We start from the raw sequence: 23,181 nt of genomic DNA, 5'->3' as shown, positions 1-23,181 counted from the left end.
ACCAATATACTGACCCTTGTGTACCTATTCTGTGCTCAGTTCCAGCTCAGAACAGACTAGATGGGATGGTGACAGGGCTCTGCTCCTATAAAGGCTTATAGTCTGAAGGAGCGAACAGAGGAGCGGTGGGGGACAACCAAGTTCCCAGGGACTATGCTAGCCCTCAGGAGCCTGCTCTGCCCTCCAGCCTGATCAGGACCCTTAGGGCTTTAGAATCAGGCCATCGAACTAGGAAAAGCCAAAGATGGTGAGCAACTATCTACAGAACGGACCTGGAACTGGGCTTTGGCTGAGGAGCTGAAGGGTATGAGGAGGCAGACTGGCATGTGGCTGAGACAAGGAAAGCTTTATTAACCTCTTTGCTCATTATGGGAGACAGCTTGCCTCAAAGACCTATTGGAAGTTAATGCTTCTCAGAGCAAATTCCCCCATTTACACTGGGTTTTCTCAAGCCATGGAGAGATAAATTACCTCTGTGTAACTGAATCAAGAGGTGTGCTATCTCTGGACCTCCAGGACTGGAGATCTCACCTCAGGGTGCTCTGGAGGGTCTGCCCTGTAATATCTCTGTACAAACCCCTCATTCATTACTCTGCTGTGCTTCCTGAAGTCTGCACACGAAATTTCTCTCTTTCTGTGCCAAAGTTCAGGCCCCCCTGCCCCACCTTGACCACAGTGACCTAGTCAACAAAAAAGTACTGAGATCCTCTCTGCCAGGCCCTGCTTGCTGGGCTGTGGGGACACAAAGTGGAATAATTTGCTGACCATGCCCTGAAAAAAACCGTAATTCTAGATAACCCTCCCACCCTCAACTCCCCTCCCCTCAGCATACACAGCCCCACCACAGTACTTGAGTTTGGAGAGGGAATGGTACCATTTCCTTGATTCTGGATAAGTCGGCTACTGAAAAATCCCTTTCAAAGCCAACTTCTCCTGATCCTTCTCTAAGGCCGAGGGGCAGCAAGCAGAGGAGTCAAGAACGCCTGCGGACATCCGAGAAGGAAGACCACTCCCTCCCAGCCCTGCGGCTGCAGTTCGGTCCTCCTAGCGCAGGTGGCGATGTGCGACGGCGGGAGCAGGGCCGGCCTGCCTCCGCCTTCTGCGCCTGGGCCGCCGCCGCTGGCCGCGCAGGTAAAACCGGAAGCAGTGGCCGGCAGGGCTTAAGCGGGGCGGGGCGGAGCGGGGCAAAGGCCCTGAGGTCTATTCGGACACGTCTGGGGCGCGGGATGTGTCCCCTCAACCCCGTGTCAAGAGCCATGGTCGGCAGGTCAGGGTACCGGGCGCTGCCCTTGGGGGACTTTGACCGTTTCCAGCAGTCAAGTTTTGGCTTCCTGGGCCCGCAGAAGGACTACTTGGCGGAGCACGGCGGCGTCGGGCCGGGGGCTGGTGAGTGGCGCCCCCACCCCCAGCACGGAGGACGCGGGAGGTGGGGGGACCCGGCCCGAACTCTCTTCCTCTCAGAAGTTAGCTGGTCTGGCGTAGTCGCACCCTAAGAGGAGGGAGCGGGAGGGGGCCTGTACAGCATTGGGATACCAGCGCCGATCTGCCCTTTCTAGCGCTATGGGACTGCAGCCCCGGAGTTCTAATCTTCAAGGAGCCTCGCCCCACCTCATTCCTCCTCGGTTTTTATCAGCCCTTTAGGCCTGGGCAGAAGTTTCAAGTTCCGATTTTGACCACGGAGAAACAAAGGTCTAGGCATACAAGGTAGTCAGCACGCCAGGGGCACTTGCCAGCAGAGAAGTGTCAGGATCTTCACTGCCCCCCACCCACCCCACGCATCTCTAGATTCCCTGAGCTTCAGTACTTAACCTCCGTTTCCTGGTGGAGGTGTGCAAGCTAAAAAGGCCCTCAGCTGCCTGTGTGTCCGCTCTGGCCCTGTCGTGCCCCAAAGCCTTGAGTCCCACATTCCTCAGCCTGACAACCGAATTCTGGAGGATTTGGTCCCTCCTTGACCCTCCTGCAGTGACAGCTGCCCCATCTAAGGGTTCTTTTTCTGCAGGGGCCATGTGGCTCATAGCCAGGCAGGAAAGGAGACTTAGTATCCTGGAACTCAGAGTGCCTAGAGAGTGTGGGATTACTGGGAAGATGGGCAGAGGCTCCTGTCTGCTTCCTGTCCAGGGTTGGGAGGGAAAGAGAAAAGGGAATTATCTCATCCCAGATTCTGAGGTTGTCTCAGCTTCACTCCCATCCTGGGCTCCTGGCTCTCCAGGGGCTAGAACTTCTGGCTCAGCTGAGCCTCATCATCTTAGTTCCCCCTCTCCGCCTCCTACCTGAAGCTCTTTAAGTGAAGCATGCATTTGGTGGTCCTTAGGGCACTAAAGTGGGGTAAAGAATTGTGAGCTAGAAAAGAACCTCTTAGTCCTCACCTATGGCTTCTATTGTTGAACCATTAATGCTTTATTCCTTTAGGCAAACGACTCCTTGAAAGCACACTTCTAGGGCTGGTGGGAGAGGAGGGGTGTGTTATGCCAGCAACTTTGAGTTTAAGCTGGCCTGTGTTTACAGAGCCCCAGGTGCTCCTGGCTCTGTGCCAAGTCTGGGAAGGCACGATGTAAGAAGATTGCTCCTGCTCAGCCAAGTGAGGAAGGCATCACATTATTTGCTTCTCAGATACAATGACTATTGTCCAGCAGAGAATAGTCTTGAGAGAGTTGGATTTTGGGCAGATTAGGTTGTTTTTTTTTAAATCCTCACCTGAGGATATGATTATTGATTTTTGAGAGAGAGGAAGGGAAAGAGAGAGAGAACCATTGATGGTGAGAGCAAAACATTGATCAGTTGCCTCCTGTATGTGTCCTGACTGGGGATAGAACCTACAAGCTTTCGGCGTATGGGAGGATGCTCCAACCAACTGAGCCACCATGCCAGGGCGGTACAGATTAGTCTTGATGTGTGGGAGGAGGGAACAGTCCTTAACTAGCACCTCCCCAAAGATATAGGAGTATTAGGTGAGGAGGCAGATTGAGAGCCCTGAGAAGGAAGCGAGGTGGGCCGAAGGTATACTTGACCACATTCACTCTGTCTGTAGTTGTCCTGGCAGATCCAGTGGTGTCCCTTGACTGCCTTTGTTCTCTTGTCTCAGATGCACCTCAGACCTGGCCCTCTTGCCTCTGCCACGGCCTCATTAGTTTCCTGGGATTCTTGTTGTTGCTGATCACCTTCCCCATTTCTGGCTGGTTTGCCCTGAAGGTAAGGCTGACTGGGATAGTGCCAGGGTGGTTGGGCCGTACTGAGAGCTTTGGCATTGATGGATGAATTTTCTACCTTCTGCTTCCTTCCCTTAAATATCTGTTATCACACCTCTGTGAAATGAGCTGGGTGAGAATTATTCATTCCCATCTTTCAGATGAGGAAACTGAGACTTAGATTTGTCCAAAGTCACATGGGAACCAAACTACCAAGAGATGGGCTCTGGATAATCTTGTTAAGGTGCACGCAGATATTTTTGCCACATCTTCTTACCTTCAGGTCAGGCTAAATTAGAAGTGAAAAACACTCAAGTTGGCCAGCAGATAATGAGTGAAAAGAAATCTGGCCTCGTCTTCATGGGGGTTGGTGCAGATGGGAAGAGGATGAACTATAGCTGAGGACCACACCTGAAAGCTGTAGTGCAGTGCTAGCCCAGGCAGGCCTTTGTGTGGCCCTAGGCCACAGTCAGCTCTTCTAAAAAGCCTTTGGGTTTGGTGTGGTCTGGAAGGAATTCCTGAGAAAGTCCTAAATCCTAGCCTTAAAACTGCCGCTGAAATATTTGTGACCTTGGGCAACTCATTTTGCCTCTCTGGGCCTTCATTTCTCAATTTGCATGTATTTGCTTCTTTGAGGACTCGAGGCACCTGGAGCTGGCAAAGCTCTTTGCTTTCGGTTACTCATAGAGCAGCCCAGAATTTGCTTCTAACTAATTCAAGAGAAGACAGGTTTCTGGTTTGAGTCACACCTAGCTTCAGGCCACAGAAATGAAAAGTTTCTCTGAGGATGAAGCTAATACAGTATGGTAGTTGAGAGCATTCAGCACCCAGATCTTGCCTATTTCACTTAGGGACTGTGATTATTGAGCAAGTCACTTAGCCTCTCAGAGCCTTGGTTTTCTCCTTGAAAAACAGAGTTTAAGGATAGCTGACATTGCCCAGGAAAAGGGGGAGAGAGATAAGGGGGGAGCCCTGGGCAGATGTCATTGCCAGCTTGGGCTCACTGCTCTCAACCCTTCCTTTGCCATTGTTGACAGATTGTGCCCACCTATGAGCGGATGATCGTATTTCGACTGGGCCGGATCTGCACCCCTCAAGGGCCTGGCATGGTTCTGCTCCTGCCCTTCATTGACTCCTTTCAGAGAGTGGATCTGAGGACACGAGCCTTCAATGTCCCTCCCTGCAAGGTGAGGGGCTTCTCGGCTTACCTAGACAGAGGGAGTTCGGGTTTGTATAGAGTGTATTCTGGGTGCCAGTACCTTGGCCTATGAGTAGCCATTAAGGGCAGGGGGTAGGGGATAGGGAGGAGACCAGAAAATTGAGGATGGAGACTAGGAGCTCATCTTTGCTCCATATACCTGACCGCATGTACTTGGGGAAACCATTTTGTCCACAAGGTGCTAGTGACCGGGTGGGTGGATCAAGCCGGGTGGGTGGATCAGTGGGTCTGACCTCCCTGCAGCTTCAGTCCCTTGAGCGTCTCCTCTTTCATGGCCTCCCCTAACAGTTGGCGTCTAAGGATGGGGCTGTGCTGTCAGTGGGGGCCGATGTCCAGTTCCGCATCTGGGACCCAGTATTGTCAGTGATGACTGTGAAGGACTTGAACATAGCCACACGCATGACAGCCCAGAATGCCATGACCAGGGCCCTGCTCAAGAGGCCTCTGCGGGAGATCCAGATGGAAAAGCTCAAGATTAGCGACCAGCTCCTGGTAGGCGACTTTTCATGAGGCAGAGTTGGTGGCTGACTCCTGGGCCTGGCTCTGCCTATGGGACACTTTGAACAAAGCAGCTGGCCACCCTGGGCCTCAGTTTACCATATGCCTGAAGAGTGTGACAATCTTTGAAGAGCCAGTGGTGTGGGTGGGACTATGTGTTGAGGAATGCAAGATAGGCAGACCATAGCAATCTGGGGCAAACCAGTCCCTGAGAGGCAAAGGGGCTCTGACAGGGGTGTGGCCTGACAGGAATTCTTGGGGTCTGCCTCTGACTGCTGAGGTTTTGCCCTTCACTGTTCTGTCGGCATTGCCATGACAACAGTGGGCCCCAAAGCCCTTCAGTAGACTTGTGGGAAGCAGGTGGATGAAAAGAGCGGGGGCCTGCCTGGCCCAGTCAGCTTCTGGGGAGTTCTCTGCTCCTCATTGCAGCATGTGCATTTTTGTGGTTTTGTGTTCCGGGGTCTCATAGAAGAAAGGGACACAAGGACATTTGGTCCTTTTTCCTGCTTCTCCATGGGTAAGCAATTATCTACACTGGAATTCACCTTAAATCCTATGACAAGTTGGGGTAGAAATGAATACGCAGGTGGTAGTGTATCCCCTGATCCCATGGCCTAACAGGGAAACACAGGTGAACTTGCCCCTCATTCCTCTCAGCTCTACTTTCTCCCGCGAACTGGGATTAGAGGAAAGCAGTGGGCAGTGGGGCATTGCCAGTCTTGGAAGTGCCAGTTCTTTCGGAAAGTAAATCAACCAACTCGGTGAAATTCCCGAGAAAACACTACTTGATAATAGCAGTACCTTTTATGGGCAGAGCATTTTATAGTTGATAAAGTTCTTTTGCCAGCCCCAGTGTATCTCAGCTTTATATTTTGCTGCAAGACGGGTGTTCGTGTTTCATTTTGGATGGAGGAAACTAAGCCTCAGAAATTATTTCGCATGCCTCTGAGAGCCACGGTCAGGGGCAGAGCTGGACTAGAGCCAGAACAACTGCTCCCCTCCCACACCCAACCCAGGGCTTGATCTTTTAAAAAAATTTAAAAATATTTTTCAATTATGGTTGACATTTAATATTATATTAGTTTCAGGAGTACAGCATAGTGGTTAAATATTTATATATAACTTACGAAGTGATCTCCCCAGTAAGTCTAGTACCCACCTGCCACCATACATAGCTATTATAATATTATTGACTGTATTCCATATGCTGTACTTTACATGCTCATGGACTATTTTATAACTGCCAATTTGTACTTACTATCCCTTCACCTTTTTCACCCAAACCCCTAACCCTCTTCCTTTTTGGCAACCACCAGTCTATTCTCTGTATCTGAGTCTATTTCTGTTTTGTTTGTTTATTTTGTTTTTCAGATTTCACATGTAAGTGAAATCATATGGTACTTGTCTTTCTCTGTCTGACTTATTTCACTGAGCATAACACCTAGGTCCATCCGTGTTGCCACAAATGGGAAGATACCATTCTTTTTTATGGCTGAGTAATATTCCATTGTATCTATGTAGCACTTCATTATCTACTTGTCTAATGATGGACACTTAGATTGCTTCCATATTGTGGCTACTATAAATAATGCTGCAAAGAACATAGGGGTGCATATAACATTTTGAATTAATGTTTTGGATTTCTTTGGATTAATATCCAGAAGTAGGATTGCTGGGTTATAGGGTAGTTCTATTTTTAATTTTTTGAGGAACCTACATACTATTTTCCATCTTGGCTGTGTTAGGTAGGACAAATGTCTCAAGGTCTGGGTAGTTCTTCCTAAATGCCATTCTTGCTAAGTGTCAAAATGTAGCACAGTATTTTATAGATGCTGCTGTAAATAGGATGAACTTGACAGGAACCCAAACCAATTAAGTGTAGCCAGCTGCAAACAAGAAATCAACATGTAATTAACCAAATAGTGAATATAAGCTATGGCTAAGCCTCCCTTCAGGGAGACAGAGCTCAGGATGTGAATTCCCTGTCTCCTTCACTTGTTCCAAGTATAAAACTACCTACAGACAATGACAATCAATACCCCCTAAGTGGGGAACTCCTTGAGTTAGGCAACAGCTGTACCAATCTGCATTCCCGCCAACAGTGCACAGGGTTCCCATTTTTCCACATCCTCGGTGCCACTTGTTGGTTTTTTTTTTTTGTTTGTTTTTTGAGAGAACAATTTCTTGTTATAATAAACCAGAAATACAAGATTCCACTGAAACTGGGACATTTGACAGGCTATGGTTAACTTACAAACCTTCAAGAAAAGAGGGTCAAACAAAGCCAATGTATGGAAAATCCTAAGATTGGTTTGGGATAAACCTAAGAATTACATTCAGAATGGGTATCTTCTGAACCCTCTCCAGCAGGTACCTGCCATATTTCTCCCACTCCTTCTGAAGCATCTGCTTAACTGAATGGCTTTTTCCTCTATTTCAGGAATAAGCCAACTCAACAGGGCCCCTTTGGATATGACGCAAAGCCAAGGTTTATAAACCTTATTCCAGGGTAGAAATTATGCACACACCCAAACCAGCACACATTATGTGGTGTCAGTGCATGTTGTTTTTTTTGATTTATTGATGATAGCCATTCTGACAAGTGCAAGGTGATACTTCATTGCGGTTTTAATTTGCATTTCTTTGATGATTACTGACTTTTAGTGTCTTTTCGTATGTCTGTTAGCCATCTGCATGTCCTCTTTGGAGAAATGTCTAGTCAGGTCCTCTGCCCATTTTTTTAATTGAATTGCGCGTGCGCGCGTGTGTGTTAGGTTGTATAAGTTTTTGATATATTTTGGATATTAATGCCTTATCATTTATCACTGGCAAATATGTTCTCCCATTGAGTAGATTGCCTTTTCGTTTTGTTGATAGTTTTCTTCACGGTGTAAAAACTTTTTATTTTGTTGTAGTCCCATTTATTTATTGTTCTTTTGTTTACTTTGTCCAAGAACACACATCCAAAAAAATAGTACTAACGGGGATGTCAAAGAGTTTAGTGCCTATGTTTTCTTCTAGGAGTTTTATGGTCTTGGATCTTTCATTGAAGCCTTTAATCCATTTCATTCTTCTATATGGTGTAAGAACATGGTCTAGTTTAATTTTTTTTTTTTTGCATGTTTCTGTCCAATTTTCCCTACACCATTTATTGAGTAGACTGTCTTTACCCCATTGTATGTTCTTGCCTCCTTTGTCAAATATTAATTGACCATAAAGTTGTAGGTTTATTTTTGGGCTCTCTCTTCTGTTGATTTATGTGTCTGCTTTTATATTAGTATCATGCTGCTTTCATTACAATACCCTTATAGTGTAATTTGGTATCGGGTAGCATGATACCTCCACCTTTGTTCTTTCTCAGGATTGCCTTGGCTATTGGGGTGTCTTTTGTGGTTCCAGATAAATTTTAGCATTATTTGTTTAATTCTGTGAAAAATGCCTGTGGTATTTTGACAAGAATGGCACTGAATCTTTAGATTACTTTGGGTTGTACGACCATTTTAATGATCTTAATTTTTCCTACCCATGAGCAGGGTATATGCTTCCATTTATTTATATCTTCTTCAATTTCTTTCTTCAGTGTCTTATAGTATTCCAAGTACAAGTCTTTTACCTCCTTGGTTAAATGTATTCCTAGGTATTTTATTCTTTCTGATCCAATTTTAAATGGGATTTTTTTACGTTCTCTTTCTGGTAGTTTGTTATTGGTGTATAAAAATGAAACCAATTTCTAAATATCAATTTTGTATCCTGCAAATTTACCGAATTCATTGATTAGGTCTAACAGTTTTTTTTGTGGAACCTTAAGGTTCTCTCTATACAGTATCATGTAATCTGCAAATAATGACAGTTTTACTTCTTTCCAATTTGGATGCCTTTTATTTCTTTTTCTTATCTGATTGTTGTGTTGACTTCCAATACTATATTGAGTAAAAGTGGTGACAGTCTTGTTCATGATCTTAAAAGGAATGCTGTTAGCTTTTCCCTCCTGGGTAGGATGAGAGCTGTGGGCTTGTCATATTATGGCCTTTATTATGTTGAGGTATGTTCCCTCTATTCCCACTTTGCCAAGGGATTTTTTCATAAATGGATGTTGGGTTTTGTCAGATGCTTTTTCTGCATTTATTGATATGATCATATGATTTTTATCCTTCATTTTGTTTGCGATATATAATGTTTATAGATTTGCAGTTATCGAACGATCCTTGCTTCCTAGGAATAAGTCTAACTTGATCATAGTGTATGATCTTTTTAATGTATTGCTGAATTCAGTTTGCTAATATTTTGTTGAGGATTTTCTATTTCTATTTTTACCATGGATTAGTGGTTAAAAAATTTTTTTTTCTACTGTCTTTGGTTTTGGTATCAGGGTAATGCTGGCTTCATGAAATGAGTCTGGGAGCCTTCCGTCCTCTTCAGTTTTTTGGAATAGTTTGAGAAGGAGAGGTGTTATTTCTCCTTTGAATGTTTGATAAAATTTACCTCTGAAGCCATCCAGTGCAGGACTTGCGTTTGTTGGGAGTTTTTGATTACTGACTTGATTTTGTTGGATTTTAGTAGTCGCTACTGATCTGTTCCCATTTTCTGTTTCTTCTTGATTCAGCCTTGGAAGATTTTATGTTTCTAGAAATTGATCCATTTTTTTCTAGGTTGTCCAATTTGTTGGGATATAGTTGTTCATAATATTTTCTTAAAATCCTTTGTATTTCTGTGGTGTCAGTTGTCACTTCTATTTCTGCTTTTATTTATTTGGTCCTTTCATTTTTTTTCTTGATGAATCTGGTTAAAGGTTTATCAACTTCATTTAACTTTTTCTAGCTTCTTTAGGTGAAAGATTAGATTGTTTTGAGATTTTTCTTGTTTCTTGAGGTAGGCCTGTATTGCTATGAATTTTCCCCTTCAACTGCATTGGCTGTGTCCCACAGATTTGGAGTTGTTGTGTTTTCATTTTTGTCTCAATATATTTTTTTATTTCTTCCTTGATCTTATTGTTTACCCGTTTATTGTATAGTAACATGTTATTTAGCCTCGATGCATGTGTGTTTTTCGGTTTTCTTCTTGTAATTCATTTCTAGTTTCATACCATTGTGTTTAGAGAAGATGGTTGATATGATTTAAATCCTGTTAAGTTTATTGAGTCTTGTTTTGTGACCCAGCAGGTGGTCTATCCTGGAAAGTGTCCCATGTGCTCTTGAAAAGAATGTATATTTTGCTGCTTTTGGATGAAATGTTCTTAAAAATATCTTTTAGGTCCATTTGGTCTAATGTAGCATAGAAAGCTGCTGTTTCCTTGTTGATTTACTGTCTGGATGATGTTATTGATATCAAAGGTGTATTAAAGTCCCCTACTATGACTGTACTACTATAGATTTCCCTCTTCATGTCTGTCAATATTTGCTTTATATACTTAGGTGCTCCCACTATATCCTCTTGTGATCTCTTTATCATTATGAAATGTCTTCCTTTGTCTCTTGTTATAGCCTTTGTTTTAAAGTCTATTTTGTTGGATATAAATATAGTACCCCAGCTTTTTTTTTTTTGTTACCATTTGTGTGAAATACCTGTTTTCATACCTTTACTTTCAGTCTGTATGTGTCTTTTTTTAAGGGATGATGTATTTCTTTATTTCTCTATATCTAATTAAGCCTGTTCTGAATCTCCACACTTTTTTTTACTTTATTTTTATTGTTGAGTCCATTTGTGTCTTTTGATATGAAGTGGGTGTCCTTTAGGCAGGATATGTATGGGTCTTGTTTTCATGTGCATTCAGCCATCCTGTATCTTTAGAGTGGATCATTTAATCAATTTACATTTAAAGTAATTATTGATAGGTATGTAGTTATTACCATTTCATTATTCATATTTTTAATTTCTTTTTTTATTCTTCTTAAAGAAGTCCCTTTAACCTTTCTTGTAATAATACTGGTTTGATGGTGATGAACTCCTTGGGCTTTTTCGTGTCTTGGAAACTTTCTCTCCCCTTCGATTCTAGATGATAGTCTTGCTGGGTAGAATAATCTTGGCTGTAGGTACTTGCTTTTCATCAGTTTGAATATTTCTTGCCAATTCCTTCTGGCTTGCAAGGTTTTTGTTGAGAAATCATTTGACAATCTTATGGGAGCTCCCATGTAGAAGCTTTTCTCTTGCTGCTTTTAAGATTCTTTGTCTCTAACCTTTGGCATTTTAATTAAATTTGTCTTGATGTGGGCCTCTTAGGGTTCATCTTGTTTGGGACTCCCTGCATTTCCTGGATTTGTATGTCTAGTTCTGCAGGTTAGGGAAGTTTTCTATGATTATTTCTTCAAATAGGTTTTCAATATCTTGCTTTTTTCTCTTCTCCTTCTGGTTCCCCTATGATGCAAATGTTTTTATGCTTGATATTGTCCCAGAGGTCCCTCAAACAGTCCTCATTTTTTGAAATTCTTTTTGCTGTTCCAGTTAGGTGTTTTCCACTACCTTATGTTCTAAATCACTGATTCCATCCTCTATCTAATCTGCTCTTGATTCCACCTCATGTATTCTTCATTTCAGTTATTGTATTCTTCATTACTGACTGCTCCTTTTTTTATGATTTCTATCTTTTTGTGTAAGTTCTCACTTAGTTAGTCTAGTCTTCTCCTAAGTTCATTTTTTGAGCTCAATTTTATATAACCCAGATAACAAGTTGATAAGAATTTTTATTTATGGAACCCCATTCCATTTAAACGTACATTTAGGAAGAGAAAATCGATCTTGGCCTGTTCCTCTTGGCTTTGGTGCACAAACCCAAGAGAGGCAGGCAGTCTCACACTGGGATGTTAGAGTCATTTAGGGCCCATGCCCAGGCTGAGCTGGCCACTGGTAAAGTGGGGTCAGTGTCTCTGGCTAAAATGAAATCTTGGGGAAACCTGCATATCCCCTAAGTCCTAGTTTTGGCATACATTTTTCTCTCTCACTTTCCTTTTGCTTACATTTCATCTGGAGGTATTGAACATCCTCTGCCTCTTACTTGCTGGACTCTCCTTAGCTGCTCCAGGCCACCCCTCACTGCCCTGGTTCAGCCTTCCCATCCTCATCCTTCACTCTGTGAAGCTGGCCTGGCCTCCTAAAGCTCAGGAGAAAAACTCTAGGGCAAGAACTCTTTCAGGATCCTCCAGCATCACGCCTACAAACTCATCAGGATTTGTGCTGTTTTTTCTGCCTCATGGGAAGCATCTGCTTCCTCTGTCTGGGCTCATCCCTGCACCAACAGTGCTCTGGGCCCAGGACAGCGCTCCCTTTATCCTCTCATGATCCTTTCATCCTCTCTTCTTGTCCTTATACCTCTCCTCTCTTTCCTTCCTTTTTTCTTATCTTTAGTCTAGGCTTCTCCCAGGCTCCTAAAACAGACATCATGGTGAACTCACTCTTGCTAATGCAGAGGGCACTTTTCTGTCCTTCCCCTTCTTCCCTTGGTAGCAGCCTTTGCCTCTGTGCACCCATCCTTCTCTTAGTCTAGATGGATTGTCTGCTTTTTCTGGGCTTCCATTATTCCACACCCTGGATTTCCTCCTTCCTTCTGGTTACCGTTGTTACTCCTTGTTGTCCTGTTCTTCAGTGTCCAGGTTTCTGTCAATGGCCTGTTTTCATCTGTGACCTCCTGGGTAGATCTCATTTAGCTGTGGCTTTTGCTCCCTCTGGACGCTAATTACTCACACCACTCTGCTCCAGCCCCACTCTCTCCTGCATCCTGGACCCATTTATTCAACTGCCTAGTGGACAGTTGGCTGTGCCATGCACACCTCAAGCTTAATATATTTTAAAAAATGATCATCCCTCCCCTACCCATTCCTAATTCTGTGTCGCCCCCTGTGTGTCCTCCTAGGTGGACCGCCACACTTATGACCCACACCAGAAACCTGAGTTGTCTGATTCCTCTCTGTCTGATTCCTCTCGGCCTTCTCTGTCATCGCACATCCGAGCAGCCAGCTAGCCTAGTGGTTCTCTTTTTCTGGTGTCTTGCTATAGCTTCATAGAGTTTACAGAGTTGTGCTCCTTCCTTGGTATATCCTGGCTCCATGGCTGCCTGGCTGCCTGACACCAGATTCACATCAATTCTGTTGGCACTTTGAATCCACTGAGCCACACCAGCCAGGGCTTCTGTTGGCACTTTGAAACAACATCCTATTTGGTCTCTGTGCCTCCACCGTCAGCTCCTCCAACCCAGTGTCCACATGGCAACAAGAGAATCTTTCCAACAACCAAGTCTGCTCTGTCAACTCCCGGCTAAACTCCTACTGGGGCTCTTTGCACCTCAAAATAAATCCAGGTGAGCAGGAGCAGCCACCTCATACCCCTCAGCTGTCTCTCGTTTCCCAGCCCTCACTTGAGTATGTAACTGAAGGAGCTATGGTTACTTGCAGTTCCAGAATATTCCAGGTTCTCCTGTCTGGGTTTGTGTACATGCTGTTCCCATTGCCCCGAAGGGCCTTCCTTTCTCTGATGCCCCTTCACCTGGAGAACTTACTGCCCCATGTCTTTCCTCTTCCTCTCCTGAGTGCTTACTGCCAGCAGCCCACAGCTGAGTTGTAATTGTCTCGTGCCTGTGTTCCCAGGAGGAAACTTGTTAAGGGCAAGTGTGGTGCCTCATGTGTCGCCATGTCCATGTGTGGCTATACCAGCCTATCCAAAGAATCTGTTCCAGGAAGACGTGCTGAGTGAGTTCCATTTATCCCCACATTGTCCTCCAGCTGGAGATCAACGATGTGACCAGGGCCTGGGGTCTCGAGGTGGACCGTGTGGAGCTGGCAGTAGAGGCTGTGCTGCAGCCGCCCCAGGACAGCCCCCTCCAGCAGCTTGCTCCCCACCTTCTGGGGGCGGGCGTGTCCTCAGTGGCAGGAGGTGCCCTGCCCCTGGGGCAAGGTGAGGAGCCTCCAGAAAAGGGTGGGGGCTCAGCAGGACACTCTGCTTGGTGTCCAGCACAGGCTGAGTTTTGCTATTTGCTCCCTTAACCAAACACCTTTGTATAGTCCATACCCTGCCTATCTGTCCGGCTACTGCGATTCTGGAGCTATCCAGAGCTCAGGCGGTGGAAAGAGCCCAGGTATTCGGGACTGCATGCAGGCCTTTGGTAGACTGCATAGCGGGAAGCAACACCATCCACAAAAGAGATTTACATTCAAGACTGGAGTACCTTAGAAATGGGGCTTGGGAGTTAAGGCTGAAAACTCAAGAGCAGCTTCTTAACAGAGGAGGAAGTTGAACCCAGACCTGAAGGGGATGAAAGAGGGAACAGCTACAAGGGTATGGAGGCCAGTGATCCTGGCCTTGGCAGCAAATTGACCTCCCCTCTCTGCTTCTCTCCCCAACCCTGTGGGCTCCTCCACCACAGACACCTTGGAGATGGTGAGTGAAGTTGAGCTGCCTGTCCCTCACATTGGTGCTGGGCCCAGCCTGAAGCAGCCTGTGGCTGAGGGGCTGCTGACCGCTCTGCAGCCCTACCTGTCTGAGACCCTGGTCAGCCAAGTCGGGGCCTGCTACCAGTTCAATGTCATCCTGCCTGATGGCACCCAGAGCATCTACTTCCTGGACCTCACTACAGGTGCATGCCCTCCCTGCCCTCTCTTTCCCACCCAGGTTGCTTGTAGCCCCTCCCCCCTCCCCTGGGTCCTCTTTTAGACTATGCCTGCGCCCAAAAAGAGTATAGGGTAAATAAACCCAGAGCAGTCAGAGGCGCAGACACCATGTGCAGACAGTGATTACCCTAGCCTTCGTCTCCCCACCCTGTCCTCATCAGCAGGGCAACTCAGATAGCCAAGCCTCCTGTACCAACAGCCCTGCATATACTGCAGGCCTGCTATGTGCCAGGCTCTGTGCTGAGTACTTTTTGTGCGTTATCTCACCTACTTCTCATCATGAGCCTATGATTTAGGGGCTGTCACCATCCCCGTTTCACCAGTTTGGAAACTGAGACTCTGAGCAGTTACATAGCCAATAGGACTTGAACCCAGGTATTAGAACCTGAATGCTTAACCACTACTCTCTACTCCTCCCAGTGGGACATGCTAACCCCCTTTTCTCCCACCATGTAGCTGTCCCCCTACTCACACTTGCTTTTCTTTCTCCCCACAGGGCAAGGGAGAGTGGGACACGGGGTGCCTGATGGCATCCCTGACGTGGAGGTGGAGCTGGCTGAGGCGGACCTGTGGGCCCTGTTGTGCAGGGAGCTGCGGCCCCTGGGGGCCTACATGAGTGGGCGGCTGAAGGTGAAGGGTGACTTGGCAACGGCCATGAAACTGGAGGCTGTCCTCAGGGCCCTGAAGTAGCAGCCTTGGCTGACCGTCCGTAGCCCAGCCCAAGCCTCGCACCAAGCCAGGGGCGTCATGGGGGAACAAGCATTGGCTCCGCGCCTCAGATTAGTGAGTCCCTGAGAAGTTTCAGACCCAGCTAAGCGCCAGTGAATGGAGGCTGAGTCATGCTGCCCTGCCCACCCCAGTCCCTTGCCAAGGACCCAGTCCTGAACTGGGTACACAGCACAATGACAGGAGCGCCAGGCCTGCTCTGCTAATACTGCCTGTGTGATCAGAGAGGCAGGGCCCACAGAGACAACTTGGCAGCAGCTGGCTGGGTCCCAGTGTGAGGGAGCAAAGCTCGTGGCTCAGGTTCCCAGCTCCAGAGTGTGTGTGTGTGTATAGGTGGTGGGGTATGGAGAAGGAGGCAACCACCAAGGAGAGATCCCTGCAGCCAGAGGGATCTGGGGATCAGGCAGGGCCTGCCTTCTAGGCTATAGTCCAGGTCCAGGCCAGTGGGGGTTGGGATGGGAAAGAGTGGGGCCTGCTCCTCCCTGGGCCCTAAACACCTCTTAACCTGACTGACAGCTCTGTCTTGCATGCCTGATGGGCCAGGCTGGGGCCTAGGGTACCATGAAGAGAGCCCTGCTCTTCTGTGCTTCCTACCAGCGCTTTGAAAACTCAAATGACTTGGAAAGCAGTAGGGTACAGTGTTGGATGATCCCTTGGTGATGGTGGCCAGGGACCAGGGCCCCAAAGGCTGACACAAGCCCTCCTGATGCTCTGGAATCACCCATAGATCCCCTTTGTGCTGAAGGCCTCTGGGCAGGAGCCAGCACTGTTCCTCTTGATAGAGGAGGTGTGCCAGGGAAGAGCGGGAGCAGGGCTGTGAGACGGGGTGGAGCCACCCCATTCAGGAGAGGAGTTAGGGCAGGTCTGTGCCTCCCCTTCTGTTACACCTCGGCTCACTTTCTGTACTGGCCAAAGGGAAGGAAACAAGGAAACCTGCATGGAGTTCTGGCCTGGAGACTTCTGCTTCACTGTTCCAACCCAGGCCCCAGGCACCCCAGAGGAGGGACTTTTTACTCCTGCATTCCTCAGAACTGAATCTCACTTCCTGAAAAGGCTTGTGGAAAAGTCCCCCACAGAAACCTGAGCCTTCCTTTGAGAAACAGCCTCTGGCACCAGACCTCCCACAGGGCCCTCTCCAGCTTCCTTGGTATTAGACTTTGTCCTTTGGTTCCTGCCAGGGCCTTGTCCCTCCTCTTTTGCCTCCTCCCAGCACAGACTGCACGTGCATGGGCTCAGGTTGCAGCTCCAGGGCCCCCTCCCTGAGGGCCAGAACCTCAGCCTGCTGCCCATGCTCTGCCCTCTCCACTCACCTGGAGGCCGCCCAACCAGGCTGTCAGCCCAACCAGGCTGTCTGCTCCGAAGACTTCCCCCTTGTCCCACATGGCCACACTCCTGCCACCCCAAGGCCTAGTGGGGCATTGCTCTCTCCCTCTTGCCTGGCTCCCCCCTCCTCTTGGCGGGCTCTCATTGTGCCCATTCCCCACGGCTTGTGTCACTGTTCCTTGCACAAGTGTCTGCCCTCCTGATGGAACCATGAGCGTCACATGAACAGTTCTCTGTCCCCTCCATTGCTACAGCACAGGGCTCACTGAGGGTTAAATGGCGCAGCCCAGGCACCTTCCTGTGAAGGCTTAATGTGAAAGCGTAAAGGAAACCGAAACTCTTCAGAGTCTGTGTGGGTGTGGAAGGATCAGGGGAAACTGAAAGTTCCCCTAAGTGTCTGTGGTGGAGAGCAAGTCCTGCTGCCAGCCATTAATAACCCCCTTTTGGGACTCTGCTGCTCAGGCAAGACCAGCACTCCAGGAAATGCAGCTCATGGGCTCCAGGGCCCCTGGGCTTCCAAGGACTGAGCAGACCTTACAGTCCCTGCAGGAGAACAAGGGGCACCTAGCAGGGCGAGGGTGTCTGTCAAAGACAGCTTTGAGGAGGTGATGCCTGAGGCTTGGAGCTACGTGGATAGGTGTGGGCAAGGAGAGAAGAAAAGAAATTGGGAAGTCCTGGCTAGGTAGCTCAGTTGGTTAGCGCTTCCTCCCCATAAGCCAAGGTTGTGGGTTTGAGCCCATGGTAGGGCACATACAAGAATCAACCAATGAATGCATAAATAAGTGGAACAACAAATTTTTTCTCTTCCTAAATATATCAATAAAACTTTAAAAAAGGGAAAACATTGGGCAGAATGGAAAGCCCCTCTGAGGACACAGAAGTAACTGGGCACCTCCGGTTTGGAGAACTAGAACCTCAAGTACAAGGAGGGTACTAGTGACTGTGCGCTAGGAGTGTCCCTGTGATGGACGAGGCACTGCCTCTACATTATAATACAGGGTGCCGCAGAAGTAGGGCCTGTTCCAGTGTGGTTGGTAGGGTCAATTTATAGTTTTAATCTGAGCATTTCACCTAAAATGTCATATGGTGGGCTTGAGTGTGATATTGTTATGTTACATAATTGCATGCTTATGATTTTGTAACTAAAAGGGTGTTATTTGTGCCAGACCCTTTATGCTGTATTTATATATTAAAATATTTCATGTTAAATTTTGAATAGCTTGTACAGTCACATGATATATCCTCTGCAGTTTCTTTTTACACAAATTGCAACATACCAAACATGTTGCTTTGTTCACTTAACATTAAAAATCTTGAGGGTTTTCTTTTTTCCCCACATTAGCACACACAGGCTTCTCCATTCAGTTTTGTAGTTACATGTAACTCCATTGTATCAATGTATCACAATTTAACTTCTCTTACACTTAGAGTATGTCTTGAGTTTTGCTATTTCAAGCAATGTTGCACTGTATGCCAATTAAACTGTGGTTGAGGTTATCTGTAGGATAAACTAGAAGGGAAATTGCTAGGTCAAAGCATTTGTAATTTGAATCAAGTAAAAAGCCTTCATTCTGAGATTATAAAGGAATTACAAGTATCCTTATAATTTTGTTTTTTTACATGTACATTTTTGACCCATTAGGAATATAAATGAGACTGGAGAAAGAAGGGAGGGAATGGGATGGGGTAAATATGTACCCACTCCCACACAAAGCCCAGCACATGGGGTGTTGCTCTGGGATGTAAATTAACAAAGTCAAGTGATAGAAGTACTGATGAGAAAATAGTCACTGGGTCACTCACACAGGCCTCCTTGGTTAGCTCCTCAGTGGGGCCTTTAAATGAGAAACTCTGAACTGAGAGTGGTGAGGAGGTAGAGCTTCTGGAATGTTTGTGGATGTATTGGAGGCTGGAAGAACATTTCTGGGTCTTTCTGGTGAATGAGTCTTGGTTCCCATCCTAAATCAAGTGACACTACCAGCCAGGACAGCAATTCTTTAAGTGGAGCCAATGTAAGGAGAAGCTGGGAGCAGGAGATGAACCTGCAAAGCCAAGGCGGGGCGGGGAGGGCGGGGTAGTTCTGGAGAACCTCAGGATCCCCAGCTGGAAGGGAGCAAGTGATTGACCCACAGAGCTCATTTCACAGATGAGAAGACCGAGGCCCAGCAGGCCCTTCCCAGAGGGATCTGGGGTGGAGCTGGGAAGAGAACCTATGTTCACTACATCAGTGCGGATCATGGGGTGGTGGGATTGGCTTAAAATAAAGAGATTCTCAAGGTCCTGGGGCTTCCTGATAGGGTAGTTCAGTTGGTTAGAGCAACATCCCGATATACCAAGGTTGTGGGTTCGGTCCCCGGTCAGAGCACATACAAGACTCAACCAACGAATGCATAAATAAGTGGAATGGCAAATCTCTCTCACTAAAAATCAATAAATAAAAAAATAAAAAAGATCCTAGGGCTTTCTGTTGCTCCACCAAGCCTGACTCCACTGTATGGTGGTGGGGTGAGGGGACAAAGTCCCTACCCCTAGTGCTCTAGCTTCTCTGCCACTCACCCAGGAGGGGACAGGGAAGAGGCTCAGGATAAAAGGGTCTTAGCTTGTCACAGTCCTCTGCTGGGAGCTAGCTCCTCTGGACTGGGAGTCCAACTTGCTTTGCAGCAACTGGCAGTGTCTGCCATATAATAGATACCAGCAACTGGCTATTAAAACTAACTCGTTGACTAAGAGGATGTATTAGGTTTGTTGAAGAAGATGAAAGTAGAGACAGATTGGGAGAGATGGGGTTAGGAAGAGAGACAGAAACAGAGACAGAGGGAGACTGGAAAGTGAACAGGGGAGACAAAACAACGAGGAGATAGGGACAGAGAGAGGGGGTAGGAGGAAAAATTTTGTGTCTGCCACAGTGGTGCAAACAGAGCCATGTGGGTTGCCCTGAAGGGGCTAGTGGCACCTGAGGAGGAGATGCCTGGGGAGGAGTGCTGGGGCTCCTGGCTTCCTTCCTGGTGATTCTTGTCTCCCAGAAGGGACCCCATGGAAGCCTACTTATGTGCTTGTGGCACCATCTTGTGGCAATTTTGGGGATAGCTGATTTTCTCATTCCAGATCTAGTTTTCAAGATTCTAGAAGGATCTTTGGGACAGTGGAGAGAAAGTCAAGAGAGGAAAGGCGCCTTAGGCCCAGGCCTCTAAAATGTTAGTTTGCCTGACCATTCCTGTATACATATTCTCTGTCTGTCTGTCTGTCTGTCTGCCTCTCTCCCTCCCTCTCCCTCTCCCCCGTCTCCTATGTGTGTCCAGGCCAAAGCTGAACTTGGTGGTGATGGGGGTAGGGAGAGAATGAGGGAGTAGGATGGTGGGAGGGTTTAACCAGAAGGAATTGGGGAAGGTTGACTTGTGGGACCCAGAAACTGGAGCTCATGGAATTAAATCTGTAAAATGGGGCTAATTATGTCAAAGGCCATTTTAAGACTTTCCTAGGATAAGGTGCTGTTACTTTTGGAGGTTCCTCCCCAAATCAATTTTTGAAACACACAGAATTGCTACATGAAATGTAACATCTTATTGTGAAATGATAATGAACCTATTTTTGTAAGCCTTGGAAATTATCTGGCTAAGAGTAATTCATTTGTAGTATCATTATCTGCAAGTTCTCAGCACTCTGGCATTCACTTGGGTTCTTGAAGTACTCACAGAGTTTTTAAAAAATTCAACCTAAAAATTATTTCCAAATGTAATGAAATTGTTATGAACACTACATTTAATAATTAACAAGGACACAGAAGTAATAGCATAAATTAACAACTGATGACATTTTGTAGGTATTTGATTAAACATTAATTAATTTGGGTTAGTTTGAAGTTTCTGCATTTTGGAGCCAGCGTTTTTTTCATTTTAAAACATTTCTGTAGGTTCCTGAGAAGCTCTAGGACTCTGGGCACTGTGTCCCTTAGGATTACCTTACCTGAAAAATAAGTGGCTCTGATAATACCTACCCTATAGAAGAGCTATAAAGAATAAAAGTGGGATTCACAAGATGGCGGAGGGGTGAGTGGAAGTCACGCTGACCTCCTCCCAGGTCCAACTTGGAATTACAACTAACTTGTGGAGAAATCACTTGGAACAAACAGCTGAACAAAGTGAGAGAGGAGCCTTGTAACCTCGGAGACAGAATGATTGGCTTTAGTGCAATCTAATTGGTAAAGAATGCAATGGAGGCTCAAGAAGACGGGCAGGGCGCCCACGGGCGGCAGCACCAGAAGGATATTGAAATGGCCAGTTGGATCTCCCTGAGAAGAGCGGGGTCTAAACCAAAAGTGGGGATCTCCAGCCTACAGCACCAGAGCCCAAAAAGTACACAAAAAACAGGCAGCTGCGAAAAGCGGCAGGGTTGCTCTCTGCCAGAGACAGGCGGCCGAAGATGCAAAGAGCCATTTAAAGAGCCACCACACAAATTTGTATTGGCAGCCTCTTACCCTGGTCTCCAGCAAAGGCGGGAGCAGAGTGGGCTGGAGACACCTGAGGAGAGACTGGGGAAGGAGGCTTTGGGGAGAGAACTGAGTGGCCGGCAGGATCTTGGTGCTGATTCATTCCCCATGCGGCAGCAGCCATCTTGCTCAGGCAGAGACCACTCCCGCTGAGTGACAGCAGCATCAGAGGACCCACCAGCCCCGCCCTCAGGTGGGATTCCACCCCGCCCTGTGCTCCCTAAGCCGCCTTCTGAGTGCAGAGTGGCAGCCACAGATAGTAGATCCGTGGCTAAAGGGGATGCAGAGTGGTCTGGAGACACTTGAGGAGAGACTGTGGATGGAGGCCTTGGGGAGAGAATGGAGAGAGTAGCCGGTGGGATCCTGGTGCTGACTCCTCCCCCATACGGCAGCAGCCATCTTGCTCAGGCAGACCACTTCCCTGAGCTGTCTGAGCCAGCCTGCTGAGTGCAAAGTGACTAGATTAACAGCTGAAAAAGACAGCCAGAAACAGTAGATTCCTGAAAGTCTCAAACAGACTGCCTAAGGTCAGACAGGGACGACATCTGACATCATCAGAGGCAGATCCATAAAGTAAAAACAGCAGTCTCCTACCATAGAAGTTCACACCACAAAGTCAGGAAATCGAGACAGATCAATTTAAGAAGCAGAAGCGAAAGAGAAGAGTCTCACAAATAATGAGAAGATAAAGAAATACCCCCCAGTTGAAGGGAAAGGAGGAATCCCTGGAGAGAACTAAATGAAATATAGGCAAGTAAACTATCAGATACTGAGTTCCAAACAACAGTTCTAAGGAAGCTCAATGAGCTCAGTGAGCTCAGAAAGAATTACAAAAAACTACAGAGAAACTATGAGGAACTTACTGCAAACTATATCAGCATTAAAAAGGACATAGAAACTATCAATAAGAGACAAGAGGAAATGAAGAATACAATTTCTGAGTTGAAGAACACAGTAGAAGGAATCAAAAGCAAGCTAGATGAAGCCTAGGATCGAAACAGCGAGCTGGAGGCAAGGTAGAAAAATCTCCCAGAAAGAGCAAGAACATGAAAAAAGACTCAAAAAGAATGAGGAGGCGTTTAGGGGAAAGCAGGACAATCTGAAACATAATAATATCTGTATAATAGGGATACCAGAGGGAGGAGAAGAGGAGCATGGGATAGAGAACTGTTTGAAAAAGTAATGATGGAAAACTTCCCTAATTTGAGGAGAGAAAAAGTCACACAAGTCCAGGAAGCACAGAGGATCCCATTCAAGAGGAACCCAATGAGGCCCACTCCAAGGCACATCATCATTAAAATGGCAAATATCAAAGACAAACAGAATCCTCACGGCATCAAGGGAGAAAGAGGTAGTAACATATAAGGGAGTCCCAATATGGCTAGCAGCTGACTTCTCAACAGAAACGCTGCTAGCCAGAAGGGAATGGCAAGAAATACTCCAAGTCATGAAAAGCAAAGGCCTACAACCAAGACTGCTCTACCCAGCGAGGCTCTCCATTAAAATGGGAGGTGAAATGAGTTTTCCAGACAAAAAAAGGCTAAAAGAATACACTTCCACCAAACCAGCATTGCAAAATATGCTAACAAGACTGCTTTAAGATGAAGAAAAAGAGTCTACGAATACCCAGTTCCTTTTAGAATTGCCAATACTTGATATTACCAATATTTTTTAATACATATTAATCTGATTGTGACAATGATGTTATTTTAATTGTTCCTTTATTATTTGTTAAAACTAAGTCTGTTTTTGTATATTTCTTGTCTATTTCTATTATTTTTAAAAAGCTTTAAGTGACTTTTTGGTGTTCTTTATCCATTTATCAATTAAAGGTTTGTAGAATCTTTTCCCTAAGAAAAACCCAACCCAACTATTAACCCTTTATTAGATGTGTGGCAAATAGTTTTCCATTCTATTACTTGTCCTTTAACTTTTTTATATGTATATTACTATATACCATTAAATGTTTAATATAGTCATATTGTCAATATTTTACTTTATAGCTTCTGGGTTTGAATATTTTATTTCAGGGTAAGAAAAATATTATCTCCTATAGCTCCTTAGTTTGTATTATCTCCTAAAACTCCTTAGATTCTACATATTGATTTTTAACTCACCTGAATATTTCTTGTATAATGTGTGAAATAGGGC

At 46.1% G+C, this 23,181-nt stretch overlaps 1 protein-coding gene across 1 annotated transcript; it reads left to right on the top strand.

Annotated features, from left to right (window-relative positions):
• Positions 1-1,185: 1,185 nt before the first annotated feature.
• On the top strand, positions 1,186-17,762 carry STOML1 (stomatin like 1). The gene is made up of 7 exons (XM_054565114.1): positions 1,186-1,386; positions 3,083-3,189; positions 4,223-4,372; positions 4,693-4,896; positions 13,611-13,782; positions 14,252-14,461; positions 14,992-17,762. Exons 1-7 carry the CDS (start codon positions 1,227-1,229, stop codon positions 15,183-15,185), a joined length of 1,197 nt encoding a protein of 398 aa, XP_054421089.1. The 5' UTR covers positions 1,186-1,226; the 3' UTR covers positions 15,186-17,762.
• The last annotated feature ends 5,419 nt before the right edge of the window (positions 17,763-23,181 follow it).

Source organism: Pteronotus mesoamericanus, unplaced genomic scaffold (assembly GCF_021234165.1).
Source record: "Pteronotus mesoamericanus isolate MK-2021 breed Mesoamerican mustached bat unplaced genomic scaffold, CSHL_Meso_final contig_100, whole genome shotgun sequence".
NCBI lineage: Eukaryota > Metazoa > Chordata > Mammalia > Chiroptera > Mormoopidae > Pteronotus > Pteronotus mesoamericanus.
The sequence above is the reverse complement of the archived record's forward strand: the minus strand, read 5'-3'. Positions and strand labels throughout refer to the sequence as shown.